This window comes from Rattus norvegicus, chromosome 6 (assembly GCF_036323735.1).
Source record: "Rattus norvegicus strain BN/NHsdMcwi chromosome 6, GRCr8, whole genome shotgun sequence".
Lineage (NCBI taxonomy): Eukaryota > Metazoa > Chordata > Mammalia > Rodentia > Muridae > Rattus > Rattus norvegicus.
Window position 1 is genome coordinate 41,719,800 of NC_086024.1, and position 12,218 is coordinate 41,732,017.

At 42.2% G+C, this 12,218-nt stretch overlaps 1 protein-coding gene across 1 annotated transcript in view; it reads right to left on the minus strand.

The window, feature by feature from the left end:
- Positions 1 to 5,565: 5,565 nt before the first annotated feature.
- Ddx1 (DEAD-box helicase 1) overlaps positions 5,566 to 12,218 on the minus strand; it is a 30,872-nt gene continuing 24,219 nt past the window's right edge. The window contains exons 20-26 of the mRNA NM_053414.1: positions 9,509 to 9,600; positions 8,118 to 8,190; positions 7,971 to 8,043; positions 7,852 to 7,894; positions 6,941 to 7,036; positions 6,552 to 6,672; positions 5,566 to 5,890 (exon numbers count right to left, since the gene is read on the minus strand). Of these exons, the coding sequence (NP_445866.1) occupies positions 5,760 to 5,890; positions 6,552 to 6,672; positions 6,941 to 7,036; positions 7,852 to 7,894; positions 7,971 to 8,043; positions 8,118 to 8,190; positions 9,509 to 9,600 (629 nt within the window). The 3' untranslated portion in view covers positions 5,566 to 5,759. The remainder of the gene's footprint in view (positions 5,891 to 6,551; positions 6,673 to 6,940; positions 7,037 to 7,851; positions 7,895 to 7,970; positions 8,044 to 8,117; positions 8,191 to 9,508; positions 9,601 to 12,218) is intronic.

The following is a 12,218-nucleotide window of genomic DNA, read 5'->3' on the forward strand; positions in this document are numbered from 1 at the left end:
TTGTAGAGGACTTTGAGTGCCCATCTTAGGTTGGATTTAATTAGTAGAGGCCTATCTCATTTTCTTGGGTGGGTTTGACACAGATTGATAAGCATACAACAGTAAGTGTAAGTTTAACCATGCATTCAATCGTAGAAACCAAATGGATTCCTGTCACAGATTTAAATGGCCCCAGCAGAGGATGCTCTTGAGTTGGTGACTCGGTTCTGCTTCCAGCACCTAAGCAGGTATTCACTGATAGCAGAAGCTATAACAGCTAGTGAGACGGCTCAGCACTTCAGAGCAGTTGTTGCTCTTGCAAAGGACCTGGGTTTGGTTCCAGCACTCATATGTTGGCTCATTTGTAAATCCAGTTCCAGGGGATACAACGTCATCCTGAGAGCTCCACAGGTACCAGGCTCGTAAAATATGTACATACATCAAGTAAAGTTAAAAAAAAAGGAAGGAAACTAGACGTCACTTGCTGAGAAGGGAGATTCTGAAAGATTCTCAATGTTTTGAGCGGTCAACTGAGTCCTCATGAGCTGCCATCTCAAGTGACTAAGCTCATTGTCTGTGCTGTGCAAGCCCACACATCCTGCCCTTGTCCTCACCCATACCCACCCAGAGGCAGGCAAGTCCACTAGGGCCATTCCACAAATTTCTAGCATGCTCTCAAGGGGCAGTGGCGTAGTTCCTAGGATCAGCTGTGAAGGAGGCAGGAGGCCGGTGGGTGTCAGCAATTAGTTATCGTGATGCCCACACCCTTCATTCAGAGCTGGCCTTTCAGAGACTAGCTGAATCAAAGGAAATGACTGAGAAAAAGCACTCCAAGTTCTGGAGATGTTAATGAGCGCAGCAATTAGCATAAGCAGGATCCTGACACGTATGGAAATTCTTTATACAGAGAAGTCTCCAATGGTGGGTGGGCCCAAGAGAAGGCTGGGGTGGTGGTCCACCCTACTGTGACAGGAGGAACCACCCAGGCACTAACCATGTGGGGCCAATTTGTTGAGGAAAAAAAAATCCCAATTCACACTTCTTGGCCTTCAAGATCTAGGTTTAAAAAAAAAAAAAAAAAAGACCACAGCCTCTGACAAATGTAATGAGGAAATAATTCCTTGGAATCTGTGAATTTGCTTAGATGGGAAAGAGGCAAGTCAGGTAATCCTTAAGTGACCCCAAGTGGTAAAAATACACCAGCACATGTGTTCAGGCCTCTGTGGGTATTCATGGCGTGACACTAGCACCACCTAGTGTACTCGGCTGGAAACGAGCCACAGACCCACAGACCTGACCCTGGTTGTCTCCACTATCATGTCTGTCTTACTCGGCAGGGCTTTCCCGGTGCTGAGTTGTGAGTCAATAGCAGTGGGGAAATGAGTAACAATTTATGGATGGACATACATTACAAGATTTGTTATTACAGCCTACAGCACTAATACCAATATTTTAAGTAAATAGTATGTAATGATACGGATATGATCCAATTTCTCCAAATTGCCTGGCTTTTAAGTGCCAAACAAAATATCTCAAACTGTAGTCTGAGACTGTAAGGCGGTTCTCGCTCAATCACATCTAAGAGTTCTTTAGCAAGCTCTTGTAAATCTGACTGTGGCTAAGCGTGCCATTTCATGAACTTTAAATGGCTTCTACAGAGCTTTGTTGCTTGCCCCCTTTGCAATAATTCCCTCCCAGTACAGGACTCGAGCTGGTTCCTTCCACTCCAGCACCACTTTGGCTAAACACAGAATTTTCCCTTTTATACCCAGTCATACTTTAAGTAGCTAACATTTGAGAGGATCCAGGAAGTCACAATATCCATGGAGTCCATCAGTCATGATGGATATCCTACTCCAATCACTTTCCTTTTCTAATCAGTTGTCTATCCCAGATTCTCTTCTACAAAACCCTGAAAACACACGCACGCACGCACGCACGCACGCACGCACGCACGCACAGGCACACGTACACACATGCATGCATAGAGGATAAATCAGGCTCCACTTTAAGCAGATTGCTAACATCACCTGGGACACCCAAGGCCTATTCCTCCCAGAGCAGTCAAAGCAGAGTTCCTGGATTCGGGGTACAGACCCTGCACTCATTTAAGGAATCTGGCTGTCATGGCCTTTGAGTCATCTTAGGGCAAAAATCTGCCATGAGAATGAATGCTGTGAGCTACTTCTGTGTTTCTCCAATGGTCCCTTGGCAATCTCAGTTGGCTAAAATGCAGATATTGTGGGTCCCCCCCTTGAGCTAACAGACAGACTCTGATGTGAGTGAGCTAAAGAGAAGTCTGTGTCTATTACTGGGTTGAGATGCCGATCTCCTAGATTCCAAAACCTTCGGATTTCTCTCAATAGTTTAACCAGAAGTGGAATATCAGAAGAAAAAAAAAAAGTAACTACAACTTTAAAGGATATTAAACGAATCTAAAACAACTGAACAGAAATTGACAGGAAAAATATTCCATCTTTTCCTCTCCTATAGGAACCAGCCCCTTATAGTGCCCTATCTCCCCCCAACCCCAAGAAGGACCCTATAAATCCCATCCTCTCCTCCCGCCTGAAGGAACCCCCTGTAGTTCCCTCATCTCTTCCTCCCTTGAAAGGCATCCTCCACAACAGCAAAATAGTATCCCTCCCTTTCCTTCCTGTACCATTACATTTCTGTTCGACTATTCCTTCCTCCCCTCCCACAAAAACAGACCATGTCGGGACTGCTACTAGTCCTCTGGAAAATGCCGTCATCTACAGTCAAATGATAAGACTGCTGTGAGGGATCTACCCTGGGTTTCCTTGTGTGTTTACCTACATTTTTTTTTCTTTTCATTTCATGTATCTTATTCAAATGGCAAGGAAGCACATATCCTCTCTGTAAGTCAAAACAAGGCAAGGAATGTGACTAAACGGTTTTGCCCATTTCCAATTGGCCAAGAACCAATTCTCTTCTTTCTTTTCAAAACTGGGGCAGGCTGAGTCATTGCCACATAGTTCTACCTTGAAAAGGAAAAAAAGAAAAAAGACCAACTTCAAGCTTAGATCTTAGTTTACATTTATCTTATAACCCATAATATGGCGGCAGGGGGTAGATGGTGCTGGTGGCAGCCACAGGGAGAGAGCAAAGTAAAGAGTCAAGTAGGAAGCACCTCCTGTCTGCTTCTCACTAGCACTGATCTACACTCAAGGTTTAGGTACAATTTCTACTTTAGTTCATAAAATACATTCCACGGGGCTCTTCCTGGGCTGTGAATGTGAATGTCGATCAGCCCAACCCTTTCAGAAAGTAATCTGGCACCGGCAGGCCTGAAAAATATCCACAATGTTCAGTCCTCGATTCAGTGTTTAGACACCATTCTAAGAATACACACACCACAGTACTGTAGGTAATGCAAAAACGATGAAAATAGTGTAAGTAACAAGAAATACTGTAAGAGGACATCTCACCTACTCAACTTTTGCTGAGCGCCCAATAGGCCGCAGACTGATGCAAATTATTCTTGTTTTCATGAAGAACTCTCAGCTTAGAGAAGCTAGCGAGCTTGCCCTCCGCTATACTGAAAGCATGGGTTCACACAGATCCCATCCGGGTCTACTGTGAAGCTCACGTGCTTTAACTTCCCAGTAGTACCCGCCCATCAGCAGTGGGAGCGTTCTCACATAAACCATCACTGGATCTCGATGGACTGCTACAAGCTTATTAAGAGTGGAAATACACCCCAACTCCCCAAGCACAAACCCACTCCAGTCACTATGCAGGGGTGGCCCAAAGATGGTGGCTAAGGCCACACCCATGGCGCACTGAAATGGAGTGAGCCATAGCGTTTGTTTAGAGAAGAATGACCCGGGCCTCTGAGCAGCACAGACAATAAGGAAGCTGAGTCAGAAACACTACCATTTACAAGTTAATATTTAACATGGTCTAGCCTCTCCAGGGTCTCTGGTGCTCTGAGGCAGATGCCAAAGTTCTGTGACCAAGATCTGACCATGCAGCAGCTCAGATAAGATCCAGTTACTCTACCCAACAATCCAGAGAGTGGCCAACTATTTCCTAGGGTCAGCCTGGCCTTCTCAGGTCTCCCTGCCATTTCCCAAGTTATCACACTGAACTAATGTATCTGCTAGCTCACTAAGTACTGCGTCGATGGCCAGGCCGAGTGAGGGGAAGGACAGAAGGAGGCACAGAAGTGCTACTCACACCCACTGATGGAAGGCTGGGAAGGACCTACAAAGACTCTGGAGCTCTTATATGTCTAATAGGGAAAAGCATGTGGCAGCATTTCTCAGGTCAGTCGTCTGTGGCAAGCAGGCTTAGTGCACGACTCACAGGCTTATCACGGGCACGAACACTAGGAGAGCATGAGTGGGGAGGCGAGAAAAGACAGCAGGTCAGGTCAGGTCTCCAAACAGCACACTACACACACGTACATCACCACCCCACCCCTCCCGTTTACATGAAGCTTTCTCCTGCAACAGCTCAAGATTAGACAGCAACCTGAACCAGTCCTCAGCTGTCACTCAGCTCGTCAGCATTGCTCTTAGCTGCCCAGGGAATGTCCCTCTCGTGTTCAAAGGTGCTTCAGAGAGCAAATAAAGAAACCAAGAAATTCCAGTTGTTTGCAGTCCTAGCAACCAGCGTCTCACTGAGTCGGTTCTTACTCCTATAAAACAAGTCTGTAACAAGAGGATCAGGTAGATTCTTTCTGGCTTTTAGTGTTTAACCAACACTAAGTTCAGTATTGAACTTCAGTGCTATGTTTGCTACTATGCATGCAAACATCCATTTCTACCTACAAAGAGCAGTTCTCACATGGCCATGAGATGTGACAGCAGTTCTAGGACACCTCTAAAGAAACTGGTCTAGAAATTAACAGCAGGCATTGTCAAATCACTTTGTACGAAGCCTGGAAGGGAAGCATCAGTGGTGGCGTTCCTACTAGTGCATGTCTGTTTCTACACCAAATTTCCCTTGAGGTTTTGCTGGACGATTTCATTGCTAAGCTGTTGAAAACCATCACGTGCTCTTGGGGACTCTCTAGGTAGAGAGCACCTCTACCCTTGAACTACTTGCTCACCTAAGAGTCCAAAGGCACGAAAGAGCAATTCAACTATGTATCTTGAAATTTCTCCTTGAGGTATTTTAATCAAAAGACAGAAATGAACTGATTTTAGAACACAGACACAGCAAAGTCATTTTGTCCTTCTGTGAATCAACTGCAAAGAAAGGTTCTTGGAAAAAAACTCAGAGACTCCTTCACTGTCACCAGCATTAGTCACCAATCCATATTGAATTTCCAAGCACCCTCCTAGTTTCTAAATTAGCCAAAAGCCCTTTTGCCTTAGGGTCTTTGGCTTTTCCTTTGTTTTATAGCTTTCCTTCAGCTTCATAATGTAGCTAGACAGCCTGAAATATCTGAAAATCACTTCAACCTAGCATCACTTCTGTGAAAATTTTCACTCAAAGGTTATTTGATCTCGGGTTCACATGGGTCCTGGGTCACATTCGTACATCTATAAACTGTATTTCACAAGCCCACAGTGTTCTTAAAAGAAAAAAAAATAACTTTAAAAGAAGACACAAGCCTTCATGAAAATATAGTTGTCCAATTTATTTTCATTAGGCGGCCATTTTATGAAGAACTCCTAAGATTTGTGTTTGCCGACATGCAGAGTTAGCAGTAATAGTTCAGCTACTGTAAACACTGTGCTCAGAAGCACCACCACGTTAAGTTAAGACTACAGACGCGATTACTCCAATCCTTCTCCATCTACATGAAATCAGAAGGTTCTGAACAGCTGGTTGGGAAGGTAGCCAAGGTGTAGGAAAGATGTCTGTGCTTCCTTTTCAAGGGCAGCCAACTCTTGAACGGTAGGTGCCAGGATGTCCACATGGCCTTTATAGTTCCCACCTGCACGAACATACAAACCATGAGCAATGTAAGCAACATGCTTGAAGCACTTGTCAGGAAGCTGTGAGCTCAATTCCACAATTCAAATGCTGTTTCTAGCAGTAGAAGTTTATGACCAGACAAACTCACTTTAAATTTCTAAATCACGATGCCCACATCTATCACTCCCTTAGTATATATACCTTGAGTCAAAAGCATTCAGTAACATTCTGGGCAAAGAGAACGGTAACGGAGGATGCCACTTACTGACTCTTTGTTCCAAATCATCTATAGTACTCATTTCCCAATAACTCACTAAAAGTTCAAGTACTCTTGATGTGAATACTTCAAGTCTAATCTGCTGTTCCTCATTCACATACAGATCACACAATAAAATGCTGGAAGTCAAATAATAATAAAACACTGGAGAGTAATTAGTAAAGAATAATCAATATGCTAATAATATATTGTTAGCACAATGGAACAAAATCATGGTCTTCACAAACAGACATGCAAAGAGGCAAATTTAGCTGTATTCTGGTGGATGCCTACAATTCTAGCACTCAGAAGGCTGAGGCAGGAGGATCTTCAGTTTGAGGCCAGTCTGGGACACGAAACACTGGGTGCAGTGTGAGGAGGAAGGGAGGGAGGGGGACAGAACAACACACATCTGAAAACTTACCGCCAGCAGCTCTTTTCTGACCATATGTAACTTTCCCATCAAACTCATCCACTGGAACCTTTATATCTGGCTCAACCTGGGAAATGGTACAGTTCAGGTGTTCTTCTATCTCAGAAAGTAGCTAAAGGAAGTGAGAAAATTAAAGTATTTTGGATGAAAATTTCACTTTGATAGTTTCAGTTAATAATAGCAGTTAAAAGAACTAGGCCAGCTGAATGCTTAATGTAGATGGACGCTAGAGCCCTGGAAGCGGCTCCCATGTCACAGCTTACAGACAAAGTTATTAGCCAATTATCCTTCTCTCATCACTGACAAATAGAGTGGAGCTGTAACTTTTCTAGATGAATGCAGTCTGTTTATCACTTTCAATAGTACTGGCAAAGTCTCACCTGCATTTCATTGTACCAGATAGTACAGCCGCCATCTTCCTTGAGTCTAGTGTTATAGCATCCCTTCCCACGGTTGCTGCATACGTGATACCAAACCTACATCACAGGGAGAGGAAACATGACCATGTATAGAGATGGAAATTAAATACTGTGCTCCACAGTTTTTTTCTAACATTTTATTTCCTTAAATCACAAGAAAAAAGATTATGTATTTTATTCAATGGCTATCACTTGATGGCTCATTGAATAGATCTGGGTTATTCTGGAAATAATACAAAAGGATGTTGAGTTAAAGAAAGAAACTCCCAAACCAAACAAGTCCATAAACCGACAGCACAGCCTGATGTTGGAAGAGGGGCATGGAGCCAGGTGTGGTGGTGCCTGTAAACCCGGCACTCAGCTACGGCAAGGAGGACCGAGCTGGCGGCCAGCCTGGTTTACAAAAAGGTGGGTGAGGAGAGAGGATACATTTTGGAGAATGTTGTATCAAAATTAATATTTAAAAAAGTCTGCTTATATTCAAAGAAAAATAAAGCACATAAAGAAAGTATGCACATAAATTTGAGAAAAAATGCATAGGAGACCTTATAAAAGTTTTTCTAAAAATCATAGTTGTATATATTTAAAAAACTATGTCACCCTCTAAGTATCCTACAGTATCATAGTACAGTATTTAAATAGTTTTTATTGACAAAACTATATTAAGGCTATTAGGAATATTGATATTTTGCTTCTTTTTTTGTAAACCACATGTTATTATTTGCCCACTCAATCCATACAGAAGGAAGAAATCCTATAAAATGTTCACTTCCATTTGTGACTGATGCCAATTTCAATAAGGAAATCAAACTGCTTTTACTTCCCACATCAAAATGTAACTCACAATGACTAACAGAGACCACAAAGATTACCTTTTCTTTCTCTGTTGCCACCAGGGAAATAGCCAGGCCCATCCTGAAAGATTTCAAAGCCAGTATTAGACCTTATTTCTGAAACATAGAAGCTAAAAGGGGAAGAACTTGAGCAGTACCTTTCAGCTCGCCCCACTCTGCCAATCCGGTGCACATAATTCTGCTTTTCATCAGGCAGGGTGACATTAATAACTGCAAATGAAGACAATGGTTAACAGTGTTACTTGTTGTAAGTAAGCTGTTGTGTTCAGTAGAAAGTTTCTTACCATAAGGAACACCGTGGATGTCAATTCCTCTGGCAGCTACGTCTGTGCAAATCAGGAATCTTACGTCTCCTTTCTAAGAGGACCAAGACAAGGAGGTGTCTGTCAGTAACGCATAAAACCCAAAACAAATACTCCACTAAGAAAGTTAAATGGTACTTTCAGATTACCTGTTTGAACATAATAAACTACTGGGGCAAATCCTGAAGTTTTACTCTATGATCTGCTGAGACATATTAATGGTTGTATTGTTTTTCTTATACCGGTGTATTAAGGCACCTAAACTTGGGCTTCATCTTTAGGAATTTCTTTGGAACACCAAAAATATATAGCAGAACAGAACACAGAAACATAGGTGTTGTCTTTATTCTTATAATAAATAAACCTAGGGAATGGGGAGATGGTTCATTTCCCATGGGAGTGGTTAAGAGTACTGACTGTTCTTCCAGAGGATCTGGGTTCCATTCCAAATACCTATATAACACTAACAATCTGTAATGTCAGTTCAGAGGATTCAACACCCTCTTCTGACTTTTGTGGGCACTGAACACACATGGTGCAGGCAACATACCTATAAGCATTAAATTAAAGAAGAGGGAGTGGGAAATAAGCCCCCAGTGCTTACAAAGGAAACACAACTTAGCCCTTTGGATGCTTTTGTGCAGAAGAAAGTTAAGATTTGGAGATGAGAGCTGCATCTTGACTCTGGGTAGTGAACTTGATGAAATAAAGCCAGAGAACATCAGAGAAACAGCATGGACGCATACACTAATATAAGTCCTGCATGTCCCACTTTTTTCCAAATGATGAAAAAACCCACCTAGCCTGTACACGGCAGTAAACACTCTGGAATATTGGTGGGAAGAAACTGCCGATATTCAGTTCTAACGGCTAAGACCTCCTCCACACACCAAGGACTCGGAAGGCCTTCAGAACGCAAGCACCTGGAATAGCGCATTCCAAACAACCATAAAACCAGGCATATTTGTGTCCACACCACCAAACTCCAATGATCATCTTCATTTCATAACCAAGTAAACTTTCTACAAGTATTTGCGCACTTTTCAGAAAGACTCATAGACATGCTTTACCTAATCTCATACTTCTACCCGACAAAATTATGTATGTATGTATGAATATATGTATATATGTCAGTCAAAGAATACTTTATTGAGCATACCACGAGGGAGTAGTGGACTACCTGATAGGGTACATGAAATGTGTTGTTATCTGACTGTCAAAGAAGACTAATCCCTGCCACAATGTATGGATAAGGGTAAAACGCCTTAAGTCTTTGGGACAAGAACTGTTTTAATGCTACTAAGTGGCATAAGGAACACTGTAATCAGCCCCTTTAAATAAAAAGGATATGCAGGTAACTAGGCACATTGTACCTTAAATCGTTCCAAGTTCTGCTTTCTCTCGTGAGGCTTTCTGTCACCATGAAGACATACACATGAGAATTGGTGTCCTTTTTTATCAGGTCCTAGAGAAAAGCATATTTAACATCTGACCTTGAAATGCATTATGCCAAAGACTATAAAAACACATGTCTATAAAAATCTATACTGCAACTTGGCAAAAACAAAGGCAACAAACTTTCTGAAACAGGCAAAATGGCATTAAAATAAATTCCATGAAAGGCTGGGGAGATTCTTCAGGTGGTAAAGTGTAAGGATGGAGATATGAACTCAGATTCTCAGCACCCACATAGCAGCTGGGCACATCGTCGCCAGCATCTGCTGTCACCTAAGGTTTTGATCTTAGCCATTCTGACTGGTGTGAGGTGAAATCTCAGGGCTGTTTTGATTTGCATTTCCCTGATGACTAAGAATGTTGAACATTTCTTTAGGTGCTTCTCAGCCATTTGATATTCCTCAGTTGAGAATTCTTTGTTTAGCTCTGCACCCCATGATTCTCTGGAGTCTAACTTCTTGAATTCTTTGTATACATTAGATATTAGCCCTCTATCAGATTTAGCATTGGTAAAGATCTTTTCCCAATCTGTTGGTTGCCATTTTGTCCTATTGACAGCATCCTTTGCCTTACAGAAGCTTTGCAGTTTTATGAGATCCCATTTTTTGATTCTTGATCTTAGAGCATAAGTCATTGGCGTTTCTGCTCAGGAAATTTTCCCTTGTGCCCAAGTGTTCAAGCTGAGGATGTGGAGAAAGAGGAACACTCCTCCATTGTTGGTGGATTGCAAGCTGTACAACCACTCTGGAAATCAGTCTGGTAGTTCCTCAGAAAATTGGACATAGTACTACCTGAGGACCCAACCTATACCACTCCTGGGCATATACCAACATATAACAAAGACACTATGTTCATAGCAGCTTTATTTATAATAGCCGGAAGCTAGAAAGAACCCATATGTCCTTCAATGAAGGAATGAACACAGGAAATGTGGAACATCTACACAATGGAGCAACCACTCAGCTATTAAAAACAATGACTTCATGAAATTCTTAGGTAAATGTAATGAACTAGAAAATATCATCCTGAGTGAGGTAACCTAGTCACTAAAGAACACACATGTATGCACTAGGTGATAAGTGGATATTAGCCCAAAGGGTCGGAATACCCAAGATACAATTTACAGACTACATGAAGCTCAAGAAGAAGGAAGACCAAAGTGTGGATGCTTCAGTCCTTCTTAGAAGGGGAAACAAAATACTCACAGGAGGAAATATGGACAAAATGTGAGTGAAGGAAAGGTCATTCAGAGTCCACCCCATCTGGGGATTCATCTCATATACAGCCACCAAACCCAGACACTACTGGGAGGCCAAGAAGGGCATGCTGACAGGAGCCTGATATAGCTGTCACCTGAGAGGCTCTGCCATTGCCTGACAAATACAGAGGTGGATGCTTCCAGCCAACTACTGGACTGAGAACAGGTTGCCCAATGGAGGAGTTAGAGAAAGGACTATAGGAGCTGAAGGGATTTGCAACCCCATATGAAGAACAATATCAACCAACCAGACACCCCAGAGCTCCCGGGACTAAACCACCATCCCAAGAGAACACAAGGATGGACCCATGGCTCCAGCTGCATATGCAGCAGAGGGTGGCCTTGTTGGGCATCAATGGGAGGAGAAGCCCTTGGTCCTGCCTAGGCTTGATGCCCCAGCGTAAAGGAATGCCAGGGTGGGGAGGTGGGAAGGGATGGGTAGTTAGGTTGGTGAACATCCCCATAGACACAGGGGGAGGGAGGACAGGATGGGGGTTGCCGGAGGGGAAACCGAGAAAGGGGATAACATTTAAAACGTAAATAAAATATTCAATAAAAGAAGGGGGGTCTGGGCACAGTGCTGGCATCTTTAACCCCAGCATTTGGTTCTGTCAATGTTGGGAGTGACAGGTGGACCCTAGACCTCACTGGCTAGCAAGACTAGCTGAATCTATTAGCTCCAGGTTCTGAGAGTGTCTCAGAAAGTAAAGTGGAAAGTAATCAAGGAAGACAGCTCTGATTGCCACAGGCATATGTACACATCCTCACAGACACACACACAAACTCCATAAAGCATTAACATTGATTTGTTTTGAAGAGAATTCTAAATTCTATCAAATTTCTGTATTAACTTTCCAAGGAGCTGGGATTAGAGGAACGCCCCACCATGCCCATCTTACTGTCCAACTTTATAGAAGACTGTATAGCCCATCAACTGAGATCATTTTCATGCTTAATATTCTCAACAACAAATTAGAGTACTTAGGTATAATCCACAGCCTTACCAAACTTGGCGTTTCATTTTTGAATACAAAGTAAGCATTTCTATACTGATTAAGTATATTTCCGTATTTGGTAAGAAACATAAAGTCACCTAAACATAAAAAACATCTAATGTGAAATTATATCATTTCTATTCTAATGTATATTCTACCTGTACAGACTTGTATAGACCTTGGGTCAAATTAATTTTAGAGTGGAATGTTTCATTTACTTGCAAAATTTGGGTCATTATATTTTCACCACAGTAGTGCCCCTTCATTTCTACTAATACTTTTGTTTAAGGTCTACTTCATCCATTATTAGAACTTTAAATTAGCATTTCAACATATGTGTTTATATGTGTGCTAATCTTAACATTAAAGTTCCAA